Source organism: Balearica regulorum, chromosome 2, assembly GCF_011004875.1.
Source record: "Balearica regulorum gibbericeps isolate bBalReg1 chromosome 2, bBalReg1.pri, whole genome shotgun sequence".
Classification (NCBI taxonomy): domain Eukaryota; kingdom Metazoa; phylum Chordata; class Aves; order Gruiformes; family Gruidae; genus Balearica; species Balearica regulorum.
The window spans coordinates 168,356,491-168,383,104 of NC_046185.1; the positions used below are offsets into that span (position 1 = coordinate 168,356,491).

General features: G+C 55.6%; 1 protein-coding gene across 4 annotated transcripts in view; it reads left to right on the forward strand.

Moving 5' to 3' along the window:
* Positions 1-26,614, forward strand: part of AGAP3 (ArfGAP with GTPase domain, ankyrin repeat and PH domain 3) — a 146,272-nt gene that overhangs the window by 113,111 nt on the left and 6,547 nt on the right. For all 4 annotated transcript variants that reach the window (XM_075747006.1, XM_075747007.1, XM_075747008.1 and 1 more), the window contains exons 12-13: positions 12,352-12,525; positions 17,092-17,253. In XM_075747006.1, the coding sequence (XP_075603121.1) occupies positions 12,352-12,525; positions 17,092-17,253 (336 nt within the window). The remainder of the gene's footprint in view (positions 1-12,351; positions 12,526-17,091; positions 17,254-26,614) is intronic.

The window sequence follows — 26,614 nt, forward strand, 5'->3', positions numbered from 1 at the left end:
TCTCTGCTCCACGCTGCCCGTCTGGGGAGCCCAGCCTCTGCAGCTCCAGCACCCCGCGCTGCATCTTGCCTCCAGATGCAGGGCACGAGCCCCAGTGTCCCCAGGAGAAGGACCTGCAGGTGCAGCTCCATTCTGCGGAGCTGGCCACTAGTGCTGTGAGGGCGTCCGGCCGCGCTGGGCCCAGCGATGCCGTCACAGCCCTGGCTCTGCTGTGCATCCCTGGGGTGGGCTGCCCTCCCCCTTGTCCTGACAGCAAAGGAGCGAGGCTGTGCCACGGTTGCCATCGCTCAGGCCCGTCCCCCGCCACGGAGCTCCTGGTCCTCAGGGCGAGCAGCGCCATTAGCAGTGCAGGCAGGGAAAAGCTCGCGGGAGGAGTCGGAGCACGGGAGGGAGCTGCCGGTGCTTCCTCCCCTCCCCACCTCGACTCTCTCTGCCCTCCCTGATGGGAAACCAGAGATTGATTTTCTCCAACCCAACAGTATAATCACTAACCCTAATTAGAGATAATTACTGGGACTTGATACACTTATTACTTGCTAGAACGCTAAAGGAGCTGTGCATTGCAGGGCTGAACAGGGAAAAAGGCCTCAGAGAAAGTGAGGAGGAGCGGAAGAACAGAGGAGAAAAGAACAAGGCAGACAAAATGCTGTGATGATCAGAGCCCTGCCCAGGGACGATGGAAGTGCCAAGGGAAGCCAGATGGGCACGCAGCTTCATCGCACAGGGGCAGCAAGCCAGACCCATCGCCTGCAGTTGCAGTTAGAAGCATCCTGCATTCTGAACATCTGGCTCTGGGTGTCTTGCACAGGGCACCTGGAAGAATGAAGAGGGTATAATTAGTAGCCACCTGTGAAAACCTCAGTGTAAATAACTTGCCCCACGTTGCCAGGGAAGACTGAGGTGACAGGGTAGCTGGTATTCTCCTGGGGTGGACCGAGGACCTTTTCCAGAACACCGTGCTTTCTCTTCCATACAGACCATGCTTGTGCTGCAAGAGGAGAGGGGCAGGGGAGCAACTTTTTACAGGCAACAAACTCATGCCCTTTCTGCTGTCGCCTAGTCTCTCTGCCAGCTCATCCCTTCGTGAGTGCAGGCTGCCCCTCCTGTTTTGAGACCCCCCTCCTGGCCTCTCCTCTTTTGCTCTCCACTGCGGGCACGCAGGGTCGGTGGCTGGGGTCTTCACTCTGTGGCTGGGCAGTGCGGTGTCCCAAAGGAAGATGCAAAACGCCATTGCTAGCAGACAGGGGATAGAGTCATCCTTGTACAGGCTTGCTCCAAATAGCCTGTATTCTATTCAGGCTATTATAGTCAGTATATAATTATATTCAGTACATACGACTGAATCTTGCTGTTGTGCCGGCCCTGCCCAGAGCCGTGGGGTGTGTTTTGGCTGTTTGCTCCAGGCAGGAGCAGTGCTTGCCCTGTCCCCTCCTAGGGCCCTGCGCAGAACTTCCACCTGATGCACGGTCTCTCTCGGTGGTGTGCACACCAGGCGGTCGTGTTGCTGTGTGCCAGGCCGCCTCTGTGGGCAGAGCAAGCAGGGGTGTAGAAACCATGTTAGGAGTGATCAGCTTTAGAAACAGAAGTTATGTAAGAAAATATAATACAATGGCCTCAGTTGTGAGCATTCGTGAGCTGTGTGCAAATGCCGGGTTCTCATCATTCACTGCAATACTTGTCCAGGTCCACACTTCTGCAGCAAACACAGAGAGTTCTGGGTCTGCTTCCTTCCTTCCTGCAGTTTTATATCAGACTCGGCTTCCTGCTTCTGACGGTAAATGCAAATGGTGATTCGTATCGTTGCAGCCTGTCATTAGCGTCTGTCTCCCACTGCCGTCTTGGTGATCTCTTTTAGACTCTTCAGCTGCACAGTATCTTTTCTGGTCTGTATTTTAAGTGGTATGATACGTTTTCTGCAGCTTTTGATTTCAGGTTTCTACAGACACTAAGGGACCCCTCTGGTACAGTAACAGACCAGGACAGAGATCCAAAACAAGGACCGTTTCTCCTTCCTCCACTCCCCACTGCTCATTTCCAGCCCTTCGGTCTGTGTGTCTCCGAAACAGTTTCTGAAGTATTTCACTATAACACGTCAGAGAGTAAATTACATTATCATGGTGATACTCACTGGAGGACTTGGCCAAGTGACACTAAAGCTTCCTTACGCTTTCTGAGTTCTACTGGTTCAAAGCAGCAATGCAGCTCCCATGGAGAATGCCGTAGTTACCCTCATCTAAGCATCCGGGGAGAATGAATCACAAAACTAAAATTTAGTTACGGCTTAGGTAAAAGTAACCTTGACTTCGTTGTAATGGTGTTCAGGCACAGTAAAATTCACATCAGAAATAAAGAGTGTTAAACACACACATGCACAGACACATGCATATAAAAATATATATCTGAGCCAATTTCACAAAGCTGAAAGCAATTATGAGCCAGATCATTTGGGAGAAAGAACTTAAACTGAAAAAAAAAGTGAAGCATAATTAGGAGTTTTTAAAGAACATTTTACTGGATACCAAAAAGTTAAAATCAAAAGGAAGATTGCACTGCTTAAAAATGTATTAATCTGGGTTAAGACGAGATGTAAACCATTCTCTCTCTGTCCAGATAGCAAAGAATGCACAGGAACAAAGGAAAGTGGAGGGGAGCAAGCTGTATTGTGCTAACGTATCTCGTACATCTGTGTATCTGTATGTATATAAAAAGCAATAAAAATAATGGCAACATAATAAAGTAATTGATAAGTATGGAGCAGAAGTTGAAAGCTCCAGTAGGTAGGTAGTTGATAACACCAGTGTGGTCCTGCATGGCCAACTGGAACCACGGGTGGAGGCTCTCTCTGCCATTTAGCCCTTTGCCAGAGCTCCGCAGACTAACATCCGCCGTGAGTGATTAATTATGAGCAGCCCTCAAAGTGACCCTTTTGGCTTTGTGGGAAGCATTCCAGCTCCTGACGTTCCCAGACTTGCTCTGGTTACAGCCGCACAAAGGGTTTGTTTCACCGTTTTATCTGGGTTCATTGCTTGCAGAGAAGGCGTGCGCCCTGTGCCTGCCCAGCTTCTCCAGACCACGTTCAGTACCGGTCACATTGAGGGAAGAAGTTAAATACCTTTAGCAAATGATGCAGTTAAGAACAAAGTCACCAATGAGGTAAGAATACCAACACGCCACAGTTGCTGGGTACAGCTGCCCACCAGCTTTCCCCATAGGGACGTCCGTGCCCCAGCTGATGGGAAGACGGACGCTGCCGGCCACATTTGAACGCTTCTCAGTCAGCGGACTTCTGCCTGAGTGTGTCATCTCTGCTGCCTTTCTCCTAGAGGGAAACCTCTCTCCCCTCCTCTCTCATAGCTGCTCTACTTGAAAAAAAGACAAACCTTGCAGCTCGGTTCCTCCTCCAACTCAGATCCAGATGTTGAGATCAAAGCAGCTCCTGTGTCCTCCCCGGTGCTTTGTCCTGCTCTGGGCTCAGCGGTGCGGCTGGAAACGCAGTGGGATCCCTTTCACCACCGTGTTCTGACTTTACACTCGTCTTGTGCTCTGAACCTGGTGAGCGTCTGCTGGAGTGGCTGCCTTGTCCACAGCACCTGGATCGCTGTATTACAGTGGGTTTAGCCCATGAATCATGAGAATAGTCACTGTTCATATGTCTTACCAAGTTCCTAAGCTTCAACGTTTACACGTTCCGTGGAGACTCAACGTACAAATAAAAGTCATGAGTTCAGTATCTGAAGTTCATTTCCCAGCTCACCTTCCCCGCTCTTGGCTTGTTTCAGGAGACTACATCATCGTGGTTGCACAAGGGGATACAGAAGAGGTAACCAGCAGAGTTAAAGACACTGAAAAGTTTTTATTCAAGTTTATTAGGAACTAATGAATCCTAAACCCAGCATTTGTTCATTACTGTATGAAAATAGTAGAATAGTTAATAAAAAAAAAGAAGTGTTCAGTGAACACTTCTGTTTGGTGTCTGGGAAGAGGCAAGATGATGTATCTTATCACAGAATGATGAATTCTTCATATTCCAGCTGTAATTAGGAAGCATATTAAACAGCAGGTAGGAGATTTAGACATCTTTGAATCAGCAAGTCTGAATTATTTAATTCAGGAATTCTAGAAGATGTGGTCAAGGTCTTTCTGAAGTGTGGATGGTGACTGTCAGTTTTGGGATGGAGAGGACTTCTAGAGGGCTGAAGTTCATGGATTTCATGTGTCCACAGTATGAGAATGAAACTGGTAGGTTGGGAAGGGCTCAGAGAATAGCTGCAAACAGAATGACATGCTTGCAAAATGCCCGTGGTAGTGAACGATTGAAGGAGCTCAATTTGTTTAGTTTATCAAAGAAAAGGTTAAGAGATTGTTTCAACACCATCTGTAAATACCTGTATAGGAATAAAAATTTGTTAATAGAGAGCTCTTTATCAGATAAAAATACACCAAGATCCAATGACGGGTAGCTGAAGCAAGACAATTCAGACTAGAAATAAGGTGAAAATTTCAACAGTGAGGGTAATTAACCACTGGAACTACTTATCAAGAGTTGCTGTGATTTCTCTGTCACTGACAATATTCTAATCAAGATTAGAAGATTTTCTAAAAGGTACGTTGTAGTTCAGACAGGAGTAAATTAGTGGAAGACCTATGGTGTAATTTTATGCTATGCAGAACAGATCAGTCAGAGGACTCCCGGCTGCCTCTGGCTCCCTGTCCAGATGTGCTGTCTCTTGCTCTCTCAGCGGATTTGCCGCTTCCCCGCAGAGCTCTGGACACCCTTCCTTGGCGGTGGAGCTGCACGGTGGGCAGACAAGGTGCGCTGCAGCAGGCTCCACGGGCTCTGCGTGGGTGCTGGGTTTGGGCAGAGCTCAGGCTGGAAAAGGACTGAGTAGCTGCAGCTGCCTGCGGTTCCCGGGCAGTCGGCACGCTCTCGGGGCCTGAGGATTTTGGGGATCAGCCGTCACTGCAGTACTTGTTCACAGGCTTCTCCGGTTTGCTGGGGTCCCACTAACTCTGAATGTGGAGCTGGCCGCCGTCTGAACCAGAGGTGGGTCTGGTTTGTTGGCTCAAGAGGCCTTGGCTTATCTCACACATCCCTGCGTTTTGCTTGGGAGATATGTATAAAATGGTAACATGGTTGTGGTCAGCTCTTCCCGTCTCGCTGCAGGCAGCTTGGCTTTGTGGTTCTCCCAGGGAGGTCTGGACTACGCAGAGCTGTTTCTCCTGGCACTTCGTACCCACCACGGATTAGCTTCGGTGGGAGCTAGGGTGTTACGTAGTCACTTACCATGTGCATATGTCCAAAAACGTGCTCTCCAAATGCAGTGCTAGGAAAGGAGAGAGATTCCCCTGTGTCAGAGCATCTGCGAGGCCCAGTGAAAGGCAATGGTTCCCACTGTGCGCAAGCTGGCAGATCCTGATGGCCTTGCTAAGAAGCAGGGCTGGGAAACCTTGGTCGCCTGCGGTTTGGATCAGTGATTTCGCACAGACATTCGCTGTTAGCGGAGCTGGGAAGGACATCTGTCGTCCCAGAACGTGCCCCGCCGTGCTGTATAGGTGCTGCTCGGAGTTGTTGCCCTCTCTCAAGGAGAACTGGGGAGTTGATGTCTTTTAAATATGTCTCCTCCATCCTGGTGCTTCTGGTTGGTAAGAGCTAGCCTACAGGTTTTTGGCCTTGTTACCGGTAGGAATTGTTCAAGAGGATGGAACCGAGCATGTCCAGCAAAACAGCATGCAGTGCTTGGTTCAGAAAACTGACCTGACAGAGACTCTTCTGGCTCCGGACCTGCTCCGGGGGGTGGGGGTGGCTCTGGGAAAGGCAGCCGCGGGGCGCTCCCAGCACAGCTGCATTCCTGCGTACATGGCAGCTGACCGCCCATTGATGGAGAGGGTGAATTATGTCTTTACCAGCAGGGATTTCTCAGGCAGGCAGCTTAACCAGGCTCATTGGCTCTCACCTCCCCTCAAGAACCAGTTGTTTCTCGGAACGGAGGAGTTTCCCACCAGCTGGAGGTGGGTACCCGTCCAGCCCAGGAGCAGCGCATTGGGGTCCGGAGCAGCCACGGCTGCCCCACGCGCACGACTTTCAGGGAGGCTTTGAGACGTGCTCTGGCTGCGGACACTACCAGAGTACCTGAGAGTCAGTACGCCAAGGTGATTGCAGTAATTCTGATTTTTGTTTGGAATAAATGATGATCAGTTGGCAACAAGTACCTTAAAGTTTTGGTTAGTGGTTAGTGATGACTCTTTGGGACGTGGTTTGGCAGACAGTGAATAGCATTAATCTGCAGCGTGCTGTTGGCCCGCTGCAGTACAAGAGAAAATAGGGTTTGCTTCACGCCAGGGTGTCCTCACCCCATCCTGGGGTGACCTCCATCACTATCTCATGCCCCACGGCTGGCAGTCTCTGCTGCTACGTGGCGTGGCAGCGGCGTCCCTCTTCCTGTGCCGGAGCCAGGCCTGGCACTTCAGAGGAAAGACCTGTGCTGTCCTTGGCCGTAAAACAAGGGGCAATTCCCAAACTGCTGTCCAGCTTGCGCCTCTCTAAAATTCAGCATACCCCTGTTCCCCCAAACGAACCCAGCTTCTCCACAGTGTCAGGGCCTGGTAGCAGCCACCCACCTGCCCCAGGAGAGCAGTGCAAAAACATAACTGCAGGCAATTGCCCGTCTGTGCCCTTAGCTCTGTGGGGCCTTGGGGAAGTCACGGGTGTGGATGGTCGGGGATCTATCCCTTCGTGTCTCGGGGAGGCAGAAGAACATGCAAGCGGTCTTAGCTGAGATGAGGTATCCAGCCAGCCTCCTGCCTTCTCTGAAAGCACCCGCCACCACTGCCTCAGCCTCTGCTAGTGGTGGCTTCATACATGGATAAAGAGTGCGTTGGCATAGTCCAGCTGAGAAATGATGGAAGCCTGAAGAACTGAGGCCGAGTGCATCCTCAGGATGAGGCCCAGTCTTCTGCTCAAGCAAAAAAAAAAGACCCTATCTATGAGTAATTACGCTGTGCCAGAACATAGCTCCAGCAAGGAACCGAGAGCAAAGATTGCTCCAGACAGCAGCAGCCGGTCACAAGTCTGCACCTTTGGTTTTCGTGGGAGCTGCAAACTTCTCAAAGTGTTTCCTCTGCTACCAGCTCACTTTGCTGTGCATGACTTCTGATTGTCGCGTCCCACCAAGCCATCCTGACTGCAGTAGTGTGGTTGGTGTGGAGAAGCACAGGCAGAGCAGAATTTAGCTGCCATCTGACCATTCTCCTGTTGGCCACACTTCAATGTTGAATAAATCCAGCAAGAGACAGCTCTTCCTTTGAGTTATCACCAGGCGAGGGTCTGAGGGTGTGAAGACATTTTTGTGTTGCAGTCTGCTGTATGCATTGGCCACAGGAGGACGAGCCTTCGGGATCCTGTCCCCTTTCTCATGCTGAAATGGCAGTATTCCTGGATTGGCAGCATCGAACGCAGCGAAGAGATTTGCCCAGGACCATCATCAGTGGTATCTGCCCTTTGTCTGTTGGTGCACAGAGCATATCCATCTGTGCCACTGAAGCAGTCTCCCTTCCACGTCCTGGCCAGACTGCAGACACTCGGCACCCAGGGCGCGTGCGTCAAGGAGACACCTGGCTTCACCAGGAGCTGCTCAGGAGTGGGTGTCCGATGCTGGTGGTAGGAGGGAGAGCTGATGTGTCACGACTTGGCTTCTTCAGCGCAGGTCAGGTTATTGTATGTTCAACGAAGAGAAGGAAGTAGTCCCTTCCTCAGTTGTCAAGGATGTAGGTGTTTCTGTATTACACTTGTTAAAAATATGTGACTTAGCATGTCCATACACTTGGTGTTGCTGTTACTCCTGAACAATCCGCAGCAGTTCGGGACCGCAGGCTGTAGGACGTGGGCAGGTGGGCTGATAGGATTAGTAGGAATGGAACATCACCTTTGTTTTCTGTACCCGTTCCACCTTGACTTAGTTTTTTCAAGGTGGTAGGTTGTGCACGAAGACATAGATGAGGTATCCTACCAGCTTTGTGCAGGAAGTGTGCATCTTTCCCAGTTGTGCAAGACATACCTCACCTTGCACACGTGGGATCACATTCGACTTTCCAGCCTCGGTGGTGGTGTGGTTCGGGGATGCTGTGAAGAGGCAATGCTTGCAGAATTCCTCCTCCTCTGGTCTTCCCACTTAAAAGCCCCAACCTAGTGCAGACATTCTTGTCACCGGGGTGCAATCCAAATCCCATGGAAAAGAGTACGTACTTTCTCAGGATTTTCTGAATCAGGCCCATTAGTTCCAGAGTAAATGTCTTTGCATTTTGTACTAAGTAAATTTTGTTGTGGTTTTATTAGCTCACTTTTCAAAATCATCTCGTCCTGCATGACATCTTCATCGCCAAAATACTGGCAGAGCTTCCAACTTAATGTCACCAGGAAATTGCACCAGAAACCATGTGTTATTTTGCCAAATCACTGTTGAAAATATTGAATTTGTCCAAAGATTTGTCCAAAGATCCTCAAATGACTCTACAAATAATCTCTTTTCCAACCGACAGTACCCCTTTTTGCTAGCTCGCCTTTATCCAGTTCCCTGTGCATCCGCACCTTAATGAAGAATTTCCAGAAGAAATTCATGAAAGAAATTCATGAAGAATTGCTTTGATTCAAGTGCTTTACTGAAACAGCCAGGCTGCCACACTCCACGCTTAGAAAAATGACGTTCTGTTTTTAGGTCATTTTCCATTTACTGCCATGTCATCGGTTAGGCTTTACTTAAAAAGGCATCAGGCAGCCTCGCCTGCTGGTGCGGGCACACTAACATGTCTACATGAATCTCTCTTCTGGGGGTTTTGAGGAAATAGTGATTGGGAGAGCTTTGCTTGAGGGACCGTAGGCAGGGTCAGGGAGAGCGCGGTTCCTGGAGGCTTTGGCTCAGAGAGGCAGTTAGTATTTTACACGTAGCCTTTTCTTCACCTTTCGCTTTGCTTGCCTAATTTAGAGGGAACGTATCCAGCGACTGCTGCTGGTGTCACTTCCAAAGGGACGCAATCCCTGAAGGCTCCAGCCTTGTTGGAACCACCTTGCAGATCCCTGGGACAAGCTGGATTTGTGCAGCCGAGAGGTGCGTGAGCCAAGCGAGCGGCCGGCCTGCGAGGACGTTCCTCTGCAGCTGGGTGACTCCGGGCAGCTGGTGTAAAGTGCAGGGAGCTCCTGGAGAGACTGCAGAGGCTGATAGAAGCTCTTCCTGGAAGTCATAGCAGCACCATTTCATTTCAAAATTAAGTTTTCGAATTGGTGCCTCTTCTTTGTGGCACGTCCTGCGGCAAGGCAGGCGTGGGATTTGGGATGCTTGTGCTGCACGCCTGTGCAGGATCGGGTAGTCATCATGGGCACACAGTGCAGGCTCTGAGCGTGTGCCAGCAGCTTTCCTAAGCGTGTCTTCTTCTGCACACCCCTGGCGTCCTGCAGGCCCGGCACAGGTCACACCGCAGCCGTGGCTGCCTGCCCTGGCAGCGGGGTGTGCTCCTGGGGTGGCTGCCGGCAAGCTGAGCAGGGTTGCAGGGCAGGCTCTCCAGGCACATGTGGTTGCTTCTCTGCAAGTCTCACCACAGCAGCCTTCCTTCCCTGCTGCCTTTCTTGCTGCCAGCACTTGTTCCCGCTGCCCGGCCTCACTCACCGTGCGGTGGCACAAAACTGAGGAGGTCTATCGCTGTGGGCAGGTTTGGAGGGTGCCTTGGCCACGGCAGAGCGACATGTGCCGGGCTCTGGTCAGGGCTGGGGCACTTGGGCATCGTGGCAGCCCACACTGCTCCTTGGAGGAGCAATGGAGGGGCAGGTGCCTGCAGGCTGAGGCTCCCAGTGGGGCTGGGGTGGAGGTGCAAGGGGCAAACTCGGGCTCCCTGAGGCTCTGCAGGACTTTCCTCTCCGCTGGAGGAGCGTCTCCCAGGCATTCCGCATTCCTGCTGTTTGCCTCCCTCGCCTCGGCTGTGGCAGTCGATGCGCGCTGTGTGCGCGGCCTGGCTCGGGGCCCGCAGGCACTGCCTGAGCTCTGGGGACAGCCTGTCCTGTCCCATGCCGTCCCATGCCATCCCATGCCGTCCTGTCCCAGCCCAGCAGCACCGTGCCCAGGACCCAGGACCCAGCTCCTCCCGGTCCCGGGAGAGCAGCGTTGTCCCTGCTCCAGTGGCAGCAGGCTCCCTCCCACGAGGAGGCGAGAGGAGATGGATGCGGCAGTCAGGAGCGGAGCGCCAGCTAATTACCCTTCCGAGTGTGTCTTGTAAATTAAGGGCTAATTAGAGGCAAAGTCAGTGTCATGGTTTTACACGTGTTTCTGTGGCGCTGAACAAGGGGAGGGAGGGGGAGCGTGTGGCAGCCAGGCTGGAGGCAGACGAGCCGACGGCTCTGCCGCTCCGGCCCCGTGGGCTGGGGCCCTGGCAGCACGGGGCTGCCGGGCACGGTGGCCCTGCGAGCTCTGCATCGCACTGCCAGGGCAGGCAGGGGCTGCAGGCAAGGCTTACCGATAGTCCCTACGCAGTGCAGCAGAAAAGGGGATTTTATGTCCGGGGTGGGTACATGGAAGAGGAGGGTGGGAGGCACCCGCTGTGCTGGCGATGAATGAAAGGTGCTCGTGGATGGCAGGCGTGCCCAGTGCACGGCTGATGGCCCGTATCACCCCTCTGTTCAGTGCACGCCTTGGATCCACCTTTTGTAGGGGGGGATTCTTTGTAGGGGTGGCTGTCTTTCAGGCGCTCTGCCTGAGGCACTCTGCAGCCTCAGGGAGGGCTCAGGCACCGGTGACGTTCGAATCACATTTCTTAGGTTTTCATGGAAACAGCAGGGGCAGAAACATAACTTTCTGTACAAAACCTGGGGCTCCACATGGGATTTTACGAGGCTCTGCTCTTTGTGGAGGGTGGCTAAGCACTGGAATAGGTTGCCCAGCAAGGTTGTGCAGTCTCCCTCCTTCGAGATACTCAAAAACTGTCCAGGCACAGGCCAGGGCAACCGGCTCTGGGTGGCCCTGCTTGAGCAGAGGTTGGACAGGACGACTTCCAGAGGTCCCTTCCGGCCTCAGCTGTGCTGGCATCCTGTGAGTGCAAGGTGGGGCTGTCCTGGCTGTAGCAGATCCGGCTGGGGACCTGCTCTTGCAAGTGTCCATCTGCTCTCCAGCCTGCTTCTGTGAAAGGATCCCACTTACATACCAGCCGCATGAAACACGTTGCTTGGTTTCTCTTAGCCCGGCTCCTGGTGTGGCTGCAGGTCGGCCAGCTCTGGTGTGGCTGGGGCAGGCAGATGGGTCAGGCTGTGGATGCACGTCTCATCATCTGGGCACGCTGCGGCCGGGGCCGTTCGACAGGCCCTGCCCTCCTTCACGGCCAGAAGGGCTGGTGTGGGAGTCCCAGCTCAGCAGTTGTGCCTCCGGGCGTGGAAGGAGGAGAGGTAGCTTCAGAGTAGGGAAAGGGACCCTTTGCTCGCCCCTGAGCTCCCAGAGCACTTGCTCTGTGGTGGCTGGAGCTGAATGCCCTCAGGGAAGGTGTAGGAAAGTGCTCGTAGTGGGCAGGTGTGGGGTAATCGCTCTAGGGCAGCGTCGTCCTCCTGAACAGATTGCCTGCAGCCTTGAGCAGCAAGGGTTTTGCTCCCTGTCAGAGCTGCTCTGTTTACTATTCTGGAAATTTTGGATATTCTTGTAATCCAGAAACACTTGACCCATTTTGAATCTCTGAATGATCTTGTCTTTTGTGACGGCCTCTAGTCCCAAAAACGCTCCTTTCCTGGGGGGTCTAAGGTCTGGGCTCAGCTAAAGGGATTTCCAGCTGGGGGGAAGAGGCTTGTTGACCCACGACCCCCCCCTTACGGACATCTGTTCCCCCGCGTGTCCCTTTGACATCCTCCATGTGATTTTCCATTCCCTCCTAGTGCCTCCAGCATGGTTGTGTTTCTTGCTAGGGACACACACGGAGTGAAGTTAGGGAGTGAGGATGGGCACACTGGCTATGGGGTGGGTTTGCATTTGTCCAGGTGTCTGAGGTTGTAGTGAAGATTGTGAGCAGACCGTGAACTCCAGCTGCAAAATGTGGCTGGAGGGGGAAGCTGTGAGCCAGGATGCCTAGCTGTGCAGCCCAGGGTGCTGTGTTGAAATCCACCAAGCTGGGTGTCCCTCTGAGAAGTGGCGTGTGCTGGGCAGTGCTCTTTTCTCAGCACCTTTGGGGGACGATGCACTGGCACCCCTTGGGAGAGGAGAGCCAGACAAAGCCTGTCCTCATGCAGGGCCACCTGGGGGCATGTCGCATCAGGTACAGGACAGCTTTTCCTTCTTACGCCGTGCTTCAGAGCGGCAGCTGGTCCCTGCTAAATTCGTGTCTCTCTTGCAGGTGCTCCCCACTCGACCAGCAGTACCTCCCTGCACTCAGAGCGCTCCATCAGCGGCATCAACCTGGTGGGCTTCAGCTCAAAGCCAGATGGCATGCACCAGCGCTCCTACTCCGTCTCCAGCGCGGACCAGTGGAACGAGGCCGTGGCTATCCCTGGCAGCTGCCCCAACCCCTGTAAGTGGCACTTCTGGCCCCGCTCCCCTCAGCTGCAGCAGGCGGGCAGGCTTATTTTGGCGATGGGGCAGTCCTGAGCTCTGCCCGGTGGCTGCGAGTCCCAAGTTTGCTCACGGGTGTCAGAACCAGCCTTTGGGGCCTTGTTGGGACTGTCCACCTTCGCCGGGGTCAGCTGGTAGTGTCCAAACCAGCGGGGAAGCTCTCCTGCTGAGCACGGTAAAGCGGTCTCCCTCCAGCCAAGGATGCTGCTCCGTGGCAGGACTGCTCTGACCTCTCTGCTCCGCCTGCCCCACTCTGGGCTCACCGTGCAAGGAGTAAGCATTGCTTTCCCCCATCTCTGCTCCTCATCGGCACCCCCAGCTCCCGGATTTTGGGGCAGTTGAACGAATAGGAGTAATTCCTGTCTCTGGAGCACACACCGAGCACGGCCCGCCCCCTCCCCCCACGCTCACTCGCTCTCTGTGATGTTTCAGGACAGTTGAGTGAATTAAAATAATTCATACATTTCCCAACGTAGCCACTTTGCCGAATTGGAAAATAAATGCTTTTGTGCTGCATTCATCACTCCTTCGTTCCTGGCTCTGCCGCCGCACTAAAAAAGCAGTTAAATGCACATCAAGAGTGGAGGAGCCATTTCCATGCCTGCTCGCCCCTTGTAGTTCTCATTAGCGCGGCAGCCGCCCCCCCGCTCGGTCCCAGGGGCTTTCGCAGTTTAAAGAGAGCCTCTTTATGATCATTACCGGAGTCCGACTGTGCGGGCGCCATTTGCAGCTGAGGAGGCTCCTCATTTGTAACTGTGAAAAACTATCAATTTCAGCGCGCCTGATGCAGCGGCTCCATCATTGGCCCCATCAGCTCCCTGCTGGAAGCGAATTAATCAGACTGTTACTGCTGATGGGGCAGCGCAGGCGACGGGAGCGGAAGGGCGCAGCTCTGAGCATTAATGTGCGGGCAGCCCCCCCGCCCCTCGCCTCGGACACGGGGTGCAGCAGGGCAGCCGCCGCTCCTCCAGCACCGGAGGAAGTGGGGTGCGAGGGGGAACCGCGGCTCCGCACACCGCCTTGGACATGGGCACATCTGCTGGGATGCTGTGGGGCCAGTCCCCCGCACCGGGAGAGGGGTGCCCCTACTGAAGGCAGCACCTTGCCCTGCCCACGGGAGCAGTGCGCGCAGGCAGCGGGAGCCTCCCGTGCCGACTGCTGAGCCTGCCCCGGCGCGTGCAGCACCAAAGTCTGCACACCCTCGTGTGCTGTGGTTGGCACACGTGCTGCATTAGCACAGGTGAATTTTGTGTCACAGCCCTTCCGGACAGCAGCTGCCTGCCTGGATGGCTTCCCTGTCATGGCAGGTCCTGTCCTCCTCCCAGCAGCCCCGCTGCAGAGCCCAGGGGCCTGGCGTGGCCACGCGGTACGTTTTGCCTGCCCTGGCTCTGGCCTGAGTGTCACAGGAGAGCAAGCTGGCCTCTGCTCCCTGTCCCCAGGAGGAGCCTGCTGTGCCCGCAGCCACCCGAAGCAGTCTACCTCTTTCATGCAAAGTAACCCGGAGACTGACACAAACAGGAGCTGAGGTGCTGCCGCTTCTCCCGTGATGTGGAGGGGTGAGATGTTGATGCTAATTGTGTGCCTCGAGCACTGATGACTGCTTGTCTGCTCTCAGGTCCTGCTGCACTGTGCCGGACCCCGAGCCCCGCGGGTCGGTCCTGCCCTGCCCAGTGTTAGTGGTCCACAGACACACCACCAGGCTGGCTGTGCTGAAGGGTCCGCGGCGTACAAGGGGCGACCAGCCTGGCTGTCCTGGGGGCCTCCCGGAGCAGCCTCACAGTCCCTCGCCCAGCTCACGGTACCGTCCCCACTGCACTGGCGGGGAAAGCAGCAGTTTCGTACCTCCCGCTGCGGAACCGCTCAGGGCTGTCGAGGAAGGGCAGGGGCAGGCAGAGCCCCCGGAGCAGAGCCCTGGCCCCGAGTGGTGGCGAGCAGCTCCTTGGGCTCCCGTCCCCGTCAGCTGGAGCAGCCCTGGGCTGTGCACGCGCCAGGCTGGCGCCTCTCCGGGCTGCGTACCTGCAGAGCTGACGGCCAGCAGAAGTGGGTTCTCGGCGTCACGAGGGACAGGGCTTTGGGGGGAGCAGGCAGTGCTTCCTGCACGGCACAGCGTGCCAAGCTGACTGGCACGTCTGCCCCTCCGCTGCGGGGCTGAGCTAAGCCAAAGCAGCGTGCCTTGCACCCATGCCTGAACCCCAGTGATGCTGTTGTGTCCGTGCAACCCAGGTCTGAGTTCGCTGTGTTTTCAGCTCTAAACAGTGGGGCAGGGTGGGGAATATCTATCTGCTCGGAGCAGGCTTGCAAATAGGTGCAGAGGGTGCAGGCTGCCTCCTCCGGTTGTGCCCTGGAGAGCACATGGAGGGGGGGGACGGGCTGTACGGGTCCTGTAAACATGTTCCAGCACATCTTGTGTTTGTCCTTTGTGGCAAGACCTCTGCAGCCCACCCATGGGGACCCAGGGGCTGCCTATAAGGCCAGCTGGTTTGGAGGGAGGACCCAGGAGGTTCCACGTGTGCCTGCAGAAGGGTTCCCGTGGTGAGACAGGGACCTGGAAGTTCTTGGGTGGGTCCGAGGAGCTCACTTCTGTCCTGCTGGGGAAAGAGGGAGAGCAAGTGATACCTGATCTTGCAGAGGGAGCACGTTTCATGTCCTCTCCCTGCCCCGTTGCGGTCCCATCCCCATCCCATTGGGGTCCCTGCAAGCCCCCAGCTCTGTGGCTTTAGCTGCTGGGCAGTAAGAAGAGCAGGGACGCAGACGATCTCTGCTCAGCAGAGCCGGAGGTGTCAGGCTCGCCGCAGCCTGCAGGTGTGTTGGCGGGAGCTGCAGAAGTGCAGGAGCCCTCACGTTGAGCCTGGAGGGGGGCAGGATGCCAGTGGTGCGTGGTTTGGCCCGGAGGGCGTCCTGGTGAGCAGGTGGGCAGCAGAGGTAGTCTGGATGCACCATGTGTAGCCTCAGACAAGAAAGTTCAGGTCCCCTGTGACATCCAGGCTGGGAGATGAAGGTGTCTCGCACCTGCTGTAAGCATAGTCCTCTTGAATGGTATCAGTAATTTATATTTATAAAAATGAAGCCTGAATTTATTAGATTTATCTCTCTTAATTGCCAAGGGTGAACTATTTCCCTGTGGATAAATAGCAGCAGAAACACCCCACTAGTGTGTGTCAAATGTAGTAGAAGCCAGAGATGGAAGAGCTCTGGTGCCGCGTCCTCTCCCAGCCTTGCGAGGGGGACGCCGGCTGCACACCGGACCTCTGCATGGGGCAGCTGCTGGCCGCTGCCCGTAGCCCTCTCCGTCCCACTGTTGGATGTTTGTCTTGCCGCACAGAGACAGACCAAGCCCCAAAGAGCCAGTCTGACTGAACCGGGCTGAAAAGGGAGAGTAGAGGCTAGGCTGGAGCAGGAGAAGGGCTTGCCAAGTCACAGGCAGTCCCCACTGCTGGAGGGTGCTGCCCTTGTTAGACGCTGGGATTGCTTTCTTAATTTCAGGTGCCACGAAACATGGAAATTGGAGGTTAGGACCTGATGGGAAACATGGGGTTGTTGCAAAGAGGACGGTGAGCTGCCCAGGACAGAAGTGGGCTGGGAGCAGAGCTGCCATGCGTGCCCTGTGGGTGGGTGGACACTGGAGAGGCAGGAGTGTATTTCGGAGAGGGTTAACAGTGCAGCGAGGGCTCCTGCGCCTCGTTGCCTTCCCCGGAGTCTGCATTTTTATGCTGATTGGAAGCCTGCGCTGTGTGTGCTGCTGAAATTGAATGTCAGGCTTTTGATTTTGTTGCTGGTCTCTAATGAAATTTGACATTTAATGGTGAGTGCAGCGGCAGCGTGTGTGTGTGTGATCGGAGCTTGATTAGCGCGCTCTAATTGACAGTAATTAGGCAGCTCCCTGATTGTTTCTAATTCTGCTATTAATTGTAAGGAACAGTATGATTGAGGATAAATTTGGTGCGTTGCTGCTGGGGATGCAGCTTCTTCAGCTCCGTATCGGAAGCCTATTGAGACCATCATGCTTAGGTTCCTAAGTGTGGCAACCCCCGTCACCTCGTCTGGCAAAGCGGTGCCGTGGGGGATCAATGCTTCTGCAGCAGCGGCGCAGATCCCAGGACCTGGACCTGCACCTGGGAGGCCGAGAGCACCTCCTGGGACTGTCCCTTCCCGAAACGCACGCATCGCCCAGCGAGGGCACTGCCGCTGAGCACGACAGAGAGGGATGTGCGCTGGGGGGGTTGGCATGTCAGGCTGTCCCAGTGATGCCACTGCACTTGTCTTGGCCACGCAGATGCTGTCTCTGCGTGATCATCCCGGATGAGTCCCAGTGCAGAACGTGTCCAGCCTGACCCTCCCTGAGGCAGAGCGGGTGTCAGAGCTGCCCCATGCGATGGGGCCGAGAGCAGGTGCTGTCCTGTCTGTGGGGCTGTGCCTTTTGAGCCAGGCAGAGCACCGGGGCTGTCTCCAGGACGCTTAGTTGTCTCTAGAAAGAGCAGGCTGTCATTGTCTTGCTGTACATTACTTTCTTTATCTTTGTTCCCAGCTAACGGTACTGCCGATTCTCTCAGCTCCAGCCCGAACATTTCCAGTGCTGCCAGCCCAAAGCTGGAGCCGCCTCCATCACCACATGCCAACAGGAAGAAGCATCGCAGGAAAAAGAGCACAGGGACAACTCGGCCTGATGGCCCCAGTGCGGCAGCAGAAGGTAAGAAAGATGTGCTGCCTGGGGGTAGCTCTGCTGGCTCAGAGCACCCGGCACCCAGGAGTCCTGCCGGGTCTTGTCAGGGACGTGGGGCTCGGAGTGCTGCTTGTCCGAGCTGGCTTGTGCTTAGGCAGAAAGGAGCAACCAGCCCCTCGTGATCTGCCCTCGATTTCTTACCTGCAGTGGAAGCAGGACTGCCACCATGCCCACAACTGCACATACTGTTAGTGGTAATAGTAATTACTAACTGTATTAGCAGAGCTGAGAGCACACCACAGTTAAGATGTGCTTAACTATGCTTAAGGTGTGCAGACACTTTCTACCACAAGAAAGAACCTATTTCTGTTTGCTTGTAAATTTGCCAAACTGTCATAATTTAAAGGACCTATCCTGGCCATCTGCCTCAAGCTGAGGGTTTTTGGGGAAAAGTTTATCTACTTCAGGAAACCAGCTGAAGATGTATACATTGCTATGCCTATGCTAAAAGTACTGATGGTTTTTCTGTTGAGAAATTTTCGTGTCTCTGCGGTGTCTGAAGAGAGACCCAAAGCTTGGCAGAAAGCCCGCAAGGCATAGGGAGGGGCATTTTGCTGTGAAAAGCCATCCAAATTTGTCCAGGTAGGGGTTAGCTTGGCAACCACCTTCTCCGAAGCCTGCATCTATGGTTAGCCTGCGTGGAAAAAGTGATCCTCAGTCTTTAAGATTTGACTTTATCCTAGGTCATCCTGTCCCACAGCACTCAATAAGCTTGTGTAGTAAACCAAAATAAAGATTTAATTCAGATGGCTAAAGGCAGGGGGAGAGGGGCTAAGCACAAGCGTTTGAAACTAATGGCTGCTGTAAAACAAACCAGAGAATTGTAGCCTGTACATTTGTTAGCCTGTACCTAACAGAGCATGCTGCGACTTGCTCCAAATCACAGGTCAGCCTGCAGACCAGCAGCCCGGGTTTCCCATGGCAGAACAGCTCTTCTTAAGTTCCCTCTCTCTTAGAAATGTTGTGGTGATGATCTGCATAGGAGTTCGGCAGTTCTGTTCACCCTTTTCTGTTGTAGTTATCTTCACCTGAAAACTGCTGAGTTTAGGAAAGACTTCCCCTTTGCAGTGGTTTATTCAGGCATCTCTGAGCATCATTTGAGTCTATAATATACACTGGATGTCTCATGGAAAGCAAGAAGTATTATCTATATTTACATTTCATTAAACAACTGATGCGTTCTTAGCTGTGGGTCTATGTTGACTCTTCAGACACGTTACTGCCCTTCCCCACATTAGCTCTCAGGTTGCAGTTCTCAGTCCAGTGCTTTGGCAAAAAGAGAGACGTGTATTCTCTGTATGTCTGAAAACTGGGGTACCAAAGAGTAGAATGACTTAGCACCTACACGTGAGACTAAGAAAGCACATGCTAAAGTACTGCGTCCCAACCCATAAATAATACTCCCAAGAGAGCCTGGAAATACTGGAGAAAGTTGTAAAGATGGTCCCAAAACTGGCTTGGGTCTGATGAACATATTTATGATGTGGGCATTAAGGTATTCGGCTTACCAGAATGGCGACCGAGAAGCAAAGGACCAGCGTTTTCAGTGCTGAACAGAGTCTGGTCCTGCCAGGCTGTGCAGCGTAGCTGATGGGGGTGTGAGAAGGTGCAGAGTCTGGGATCTGAAGTTACACCAAACTGAATACGAATCCTTGTCCGGGAGACAACCCCCTGCCTGACGTGCATCTGGTTGGCACTGGCTCTCCCTGCCCTTGGCACCCTCCTTGGGTGACTCGGGTCGTCTCTCTCCTGCCCCAGCACCAGGACTGCTCCCGAGGGCTGATGCAGCTCAGGGTGCCGCAGTGGCTCATCGCCAGGACGGGGCAGCCCAGGGCAGATGTCGAGGAGTGACGCTGGGGCTGATGCTTGGGTTGTCTGCTTCCTGTCCGCTCAGCGAGCGCTGGACTGGAGTCACCCCCAGGTCACGGTCCTGCCTGGCAGCCTGCGCTAGAGCTGGAAACTGGCAGCAAGCAAATAAGAGATAATGAACCTCTATGCGAGGTCCCATCCTGATGTCTTAATGGTCAGCAATTGGTTCCAGCTGCGAAGTCGGGGCTGAGCATCACCCCACATCATGGGCGTGACTGATGACTTATGTCATGGACTGGTGTCCATAAGTATGTCTGATTCTTCCTTGAATCTTTTTTAGCTGTTTTTGAACAGTTACCAGCAGTTTTTTCACAGCAGGATAATCTGAGCTTTTTGCTTTCGCGTAGTCAACATGGTGGAAGCGTAAAAATAGCTGTGCAGAGAGCAGGGCTGCCGTGCTCTGTGGTAGAGCTGCCATCCCTTGTGGTGCTCATCCTGCCGTGAGGGTATGCCATCTTGGGAGGAGCTGGGACAGCCCAGCCGCACCGCCATGAGCTCAGGCCAGTGTGGCTGAGCCGGCGTGGGGAGCACCACTGCTGGGACCCCCCCCAAAGCCTCCTGCCAAGAGACCCCAGCAGCCGCACTGGGGCAGGCATGGCGTCCGGCTCAGCGCTCCGTCACAGCGTCTCTCCCAGGCACAAGCAGCAGCAGGGGAGCGCGGAGGCACAGACAGCTGGGGCTACGGCCAGGCTGCCTTAGGATGCACCCAGCCCGACGCCTGCGTGTGCAGGGCACGAGCGTTTCAGGTTAGCATCCTGGGAAAGTTGGTGAGGTCTGGGGATAAATTGCCATCAGTTTATCTCATTTAGGAGGTAATCAGAGCCAGGGACGTGCGGAGCAATTGAATCTTAGTTGTTCTGAAGTATCATAAATCAAACGAGCTGTTGCTTTTTTACATGGTCGCATGTTAAAGAGAGCGCAGTGTCAGGTTGCTAGGGAGCATCAGCAAACTATGGCAAGCGTGGTATTGGGCTGCCGGGGATGTCACCAAACCGGAGAGTGCGGCTCGGGCTGTCAGGGAACACCCACGGGCTGGCAAACGTGGTGTCAGGCTGTCAGGGGACATCGCAGCAGCCCCAGGAGGAGCTCGTCACCACGGTGGGGTTGTGGCATCAGCTTGCAGGGACCATCAGGAAAGTCTGCTCGAGATCAAAGACCAGACAAGTGAGGTGGCCAGGAGTGCCCCGTCCTGCCGCAGAGCAGCCCCGGGCCCTGACTGCAGCCGTGCCTCCTCCGTGCCCAAGACCTCTGGCTCCTGTTTCGGGCAGCCGGGAGGGCCCCAGGGAGCCACCAGGCATGTCTGACGGCAGGAGCACCTTTGCGACGCTCCCTACGCCAGCATCCCCATGGATGCCAGAGCTCCGGGGATAATGAACTTCTCATGTGCTTAAAGAGTGATGCAGGGTGCATGGCGAGAAGCTGACAGCCCCTTAATGTGCTTCTCAGTGGCGGCCAAACGACGCGGTTTTGTCTTTGTTTTTTAGTTTTAAAACCCACGGGAAATTGATGGCCAGTAAAGAGTTGTATTGGGGCGATGTGCGTGATTAATACCAACTGTCAGGGGTTGTCGGAAGCTGATCTCGGTGAGCTGGGAGTGTGGGGCTGAGCTGCGCTTACCAGATTGCTGGGGATTCCAGCTGCTATTGCTCAGCTCCCACCTGCCCCACGCAGCTTGTGTCACCCATGCGCTCCCTTCCGCCAAGCCTCTTAATTCAGTGCTAACAAGTCACTCCCGCTCATTACAGACCCTGCGAGCTCACTGCTCCGTCCTGGCGGGAGGAGAGCAGCCGGTGCCCGGGCATCGCCACGCCACGGCATATCCCCCCATCTCCATCAGCTCCACACGCTGCTCATTCTGTAGTTCCTGGGTGGGGAGCTCATACAGCTCCGTGTTGCCCCTCTGAGACACCCTCGTGTGCACACCCATCACCCTGCTGCTGCATCTTGCAGCAAGCTTCCACATGCACCATGAAGCCCGTGCGGTCCATGCCCTCCTTCCTGTGCCCACAGCGTGAACCCCTGCACCCCAGTGCGTGCACGCACCCCGCGTGGCCCTTCTGCTGCCTCCCAGCCCCACTGCGCTGTGTGCATGCTGCACCCCATATTGCGTCTGCCCCCCTCCCCCCATATACACAGAAATGACTGCCCTGGTCCCTTGCAGTGTCCCCCTGTGCACATCACAGTGTGCCCTGGGGAGTATCCTCCCTTCCTGACACGCAGGCTCAACTGCCTTTGCAATCCTTCCCCACACGGGCATGCATGCGTACATGCACACGCACAACTGGTGCCCCACAGCGTGCCCTCCGTTGTACAGTTAGTGTGCCCGTCTCTGCTGGTGCCGCTGCGCAGAGCCCTGCCCGCCCCTGCCGCCCCCGGCCCAGCGAGCCCCCGTGGGCAGGGCAGGTAGCACGGGGGCGGTGGGAGCGTGCCGGCTCAGCTTGGGGCACTCTGGGGTCTGGGGGTGCAGGGACAGAAGGCGCTGTGGGGTCTCCATAGCAATGTTCTTGCTGCGGCTCTCCTGGCGGCTTGTCGCTGTGGAGGGGGCCTGTCCCCGTTGCACTAATACAGGTTAGGAATATTGGGTTTAATGATCTGCAAAATGAGGAGGCAGCGAGCTGACATTTACGAATGGTGCTGCATCCTTCTCTTCCCAGACGCCTGCTAATTTGTTGATATCCCAAACACCTCATAATGATGTGGTACAGTGGCAGCTTGCAAACAAGCATCCCGAGGCTGGGGGGCCTGCTGGCTGCCCTGCTGCTGGACGCTCTTCATGGACCTGGCAGCAAGAGAGCGGAGCTGTGGGCCAGGGACGCCCCACGCCAAAGGCAGGACCAGCCCTTGGTTCCCCGCCATGCGCCCGCCGGGCCGGCAGTGTCCCCCCACCCCCTCTCTGTGTGACCACCCACTCGCCTGGGGTCCAGAGGCACCTCTGCTACACCAGCTCAAAGCGGGAGAAAGGATGGCAGTAGGGGAAGGGCAGTGCGAAGGGAGCGACTGGATGTGACTGGGAGGCGGGTGACAGAGGAGCCTTCTGCTTCAAGAGCAGCGCATGGCTCAGTGTGAGCTCTGCTTCTCGCTTTGCTGATGTTGAGTGGGATCCTGCTCCTCCTTCCTGGACCTGCTGGGATGCAGGGAGAGGCAGCCCACACCATCCTGCACGCAGGGCAGGGCCTGCATCCCCTCTGCTCAGGGAAGCAGCCAGCTGGGGAGCCAGCTAGCATGGAGGGCTCTCCGTGCCTGGTGTGCTGGCGTGGAAATGCTCCCGCCTGTCCCCTGTGCTGAGCTCTCTCCTGTCCAGCCCTCTGGGGTGGGAAGTGCTGCCCTGTGTCTTGTGGGTTGGTGCAGGGGAGCTCTGTCCAGTGCCTTGTAGGGGGAGAGAGCTGTAGCCCTGCGTCCTGAGTGCTGGTAGAAGCACGATCCTGCCACGCTGGGCGAGGACCATCGTGCCGTATCTCCCGCTGTGACTAGAGGGGCATTGCTCCATCTTCTGTGTCTTCCCCGCAGAGCTCCTTGATGCTGAGGGATGGAGAGCAGCACACCCCATATTGCTGCTTGTGCTCTGGGGGGGTGCCACCCCAACCCTGTGTGGGGGCACCTTGGATATGTGTGGGGGATGTAGCCTGCCTGTCCCACTGCAGCTCCCAGGGAGGCACCCTGCCCTGGGGCTTCACCCCACACCCCAGGGAGAAGCATGGTGTCCACGGAACAGGAGGTGGGAAGTGCCACTGTCTTGACTCCACGCTGAGGTCCCTGCAGTGGGGTCTCTGGGCTGGGCTCTTCTGCGTTGAAGCGGTATGTAGCCTGAGCCCTTCACAGAGCAGGACGGACCTCTGCGCCCAGCTGTGTGCCAAAGCTGAGCTGGTTTTAGCCACCCAGACATACCACTTCTGCTCAAAGCTGTGCTTCCTCCCGCTGAGAGCAGAGATAAGGGCCTTGGCACAAGCTGTTAAGGGCAACGCTGCCGGGACACCACTGCTTCCCGTTCTCCCCATGCTGCTTCTCCTCTCCAACATCCCGTGCTGCTTCTGCAGGTGACAGTGACAGATCCAGCAGTCTGCTGGGCATCTCAACTCTAGGGCACCTTTGGGCAGCAGAGATCTGCCCCCCCCCCGGCTTCTTGGTGGGGCTCTTCCCTTGGCCTCTTCTTTCACTCTGAGCTGGTTCCTGGCAGGGCATGCAGCAGATCTCAGTTTCCCCATTTCTTCCCAGTCCTGTGGTGCTCATCAGCTGGTCCTGAGGACGTGCTTCCTCCCAAGCCTGGCTTGTTGGCGCTGGGGGCTGCTGGCTTCCCCCCTCTCTAGCACAGCAGGCTGGTGAAGGGTAACTCCACAAGGGCTGGTCACCTCGCTGCGGTTGCTGCTGAAGTCCTCGAGCCCACTCAGCTTGGTGGCTCAGTTGCTGGTCAGGTCTGAGAGCTCCAAGGCCCTGGCCCGTCCTGGCCACTGTGCAGTGCCCTTGCTAATTTTGCTCTCATGTGGAGCATTCATTGCTGGGCGGCGTTGGAGCTGGGTCATGGGGTTAACGCCCATTAGCAGAGCCGGCTCGCAGCGAACTCTGCTCAGCAACTCTTCACGAAGCTCAGTCTTTAAAACATCATCAAAAAATCATCAAGAGAGAGAGAGACAAGCACGTTCATTTCCACTGCCCACTAATTCTAATGGAGCTGGCATAATGGACTCCCACCAGCACGCCTGCAGGCAGCCGCAGGGCCAGGGAGACGGGCTCTGCCTTCTGGCCCTGGGATAGCCCCTCTACCCCGAGGCGGCTGGAAGGGGCTCCCCACTCCTGTAGGAGCGGCTTCCTCCGGGACCTTAGCCCTATCGAGTCTGAGAGACCGAGTCTGGTGAGATCTGGGGCTCTTCCGGCCACCGGGAAGGAGCCCATGCCCTGTGCGTGCTGCAGGGAAGGGTGTTCTGCCAACTCTGCTTCAACAGAGGTAGCCTGAATCCTTCTGCCTGTGTCATCTGCTTTGTGCTACCCTTTCATCTGGCCAGAAGTGCCCCTGCCACATCAGAATCTGTGCCTCTCCCCAGAAAAATCTCAGAAAGCCCCATACTTTCCCTAAAGCTATGACTTGAGTCTGATTCAACTTGTACGGGCTGCCCAAGGAGCTCAGGAACTCATCCTCGACCATCCAGGAAGCTGGGTCTGCACACCGTTTGAAGCTGCTCTGAGTCCTCGATTCCCTTGCTCTGCCAAACCCTGCGTGCAAATCTGAGGGTCTGATCCCGCAGCTCCCCGCTCTCCTGCCGTAGCCACGCCGTGCTCAAGCCTCCAAAGAGGTCTGGCCCTGCAGTGCCGTCCTGTGTTTCTGCAGGGAAGGAGAGGTAGTGATTTTGCTTGCAAAAGAAGCCTTAGGGTGGAAGAAAAGCTGTCGTCCTTTGTTAGCTCTTCCTGGGCTCTGCTGAGAGCAACAGGCCCTTTGTTTGGAGTAAAGCTGGAATCTGCTGAGGCACAAAGGAGGAAGGGGAATGGAGGTCCTGCGGCTTGTGAAGCCAGTGCACGGGCTTTGGTCAGACTGGGACCGCTGCCAGGGCTGGGACCGGGCAGCCCCAGGGCTCCGGGATGCCCCTGAGCTGTGGCAGTGGGAAAGTCTGTCCGAGTGGCGTTGGAGCCCCAGAAATCTCGCTGTTTGCCCAAGATCAGGTGTGGGCAGCCCGGCAGGGAGCCTGGCAGCAGGGAGCCGCCTGCCCATCCTCTGGGAGCGTCCTGAGCAGAGGACTGGGAGACCCACGGTACCCCCGCCCCAGAGCAGCACCTGCGGCGGAGGGGCCGTGCGTCAGAGGAGCAGCAGCAAACCCGATGTGGGAGCCTCGGGACAGGCAGGCGCTGCAGGGCAGGTATTCGCCATCTCATCTCTTCTGGGAAACGTACTGGCACAGGAAGTCTTGGGCTGAGATTCCTGCCTGCGGAGGTACTGAGTAAGCAAGAGGAAGGAACAAGGATGATGGAGTTGTGTGAGCCTGCAGCAGGAATCCTCACCGTGTCCCGGGGACCGTGCTGACCTGCTTGCTGCTGTTTCAGTGCCATCAGAAGCGGCTCAACAGCAGGGAGCACTTGAAGCGCATCCAGGACTTCCCAGGTCCAAGTGCCTGGCCTGGGCTCTGCAACACACTGACAGCAGCCACGGGTGGCTCAGACCAAGGATAGGAGAGATTTAAGGAGAGCAGGACCCGTCCTGATAAATCAGGGTGCCCCAGGAGTGGCTTTGTTGGTTGCTGCTCCAGCAGTGCAGCCAGATCCAAGGTCTGGGAACTGCAAACGCTCCCTCAAGCACCTGGGCAGTCACTGTCCCCAGGAAGAAACGCCACTCCTTCCTTCCTGGCTATTAATGCTTCACCCTGGGCAGCAATTGATCCTGCAGCTGTCAGGGGCCTGATCCTTGCTCTCTTGTAGCCTCCTGCAGAGGTAGAAGGAACGGTCTCTAAGAACAGCTGCAGGTCCCAGTGCAGGGACGGTGGAAGAGGTGGGGGCAGCTGCTGGCTCAGTGGGCTGGAGCCGAGCAGGGGCTGGGGAGGTGCAGCTGAGTGCTGTGGTAGGAGGTTCCTGTTGCTGGCTGCCATCGGTGGGTGGGTGCTCCCTGCCCATGCTCGGGCTGTGGCAGTGCTCACAAAGAGGATGGCGCTAGCTAGCCATGGAGGCAGTGGCTATTAGCCTGGCTGTTGTCTAGTTGTTTCTTCTCCAGTATTCAGAACTTACCAGCTCTATATTTTCCAAGACTCTTGTTTTTGAGCTGGCATTTGGTGTCCTTGGAGCCTCCACAGCAAACGTCCTTAGGGTAGGAGGCACATTGAGTGCAGGGAGCTCCCCAGAGAAGGCACGGTGGGGTCTCTTCTGCGGCTGAGAGCTGGAGGAAAGGGCAAAGTGCTGGGCAAGGTCGATGTCCCAGTTAGGCAAGTGCATCACAGAGAGGGGAAGAGTGCAGCAGCGTGCCTGACTGCCAGCACCCTGCAGTCTCGTCCTCCTCCTGATCCCCCAGGGTTTCTTGTTCCCCAGCAGGAGAAAGGCGGTTGCAGACATCTTTCCCCAGAGGAAGAGTCACAAGCTGATTCTAGGGTGAAATTAGTGAAACAGCCTCCCCTTCCTGTCTGGGAAAGGCAAGCCAGTTGGCACTTCACCTGGAGAGCCCTTCATCCTGGAGTCATTCAATCCTCTCAAGGGTATACTGGTGTGGACATCTAGCCTTGCATTCCTGCACCAGTCCATTTCACCAAGGCTGATAATCTCCAAGCCCCCATAGCTGCTGCTGGGATCTGTGCAGGACACACCATGGAGTGCTCTCAGCCTTGGTGAAGGGCAGGCATCTTGTCACTCACACTTTCAACCCCCACGAAGTGCAAGATCCTGAGCCTGCTGTGTGAGTAGCATGACACTCTCCACCGTGTTCCCGTGCAGGAACAGCATTTTACCCTCGGGTTGTTCTGCGGTAAGCAGTTGTGCGTGGTGGAAGGAGAGA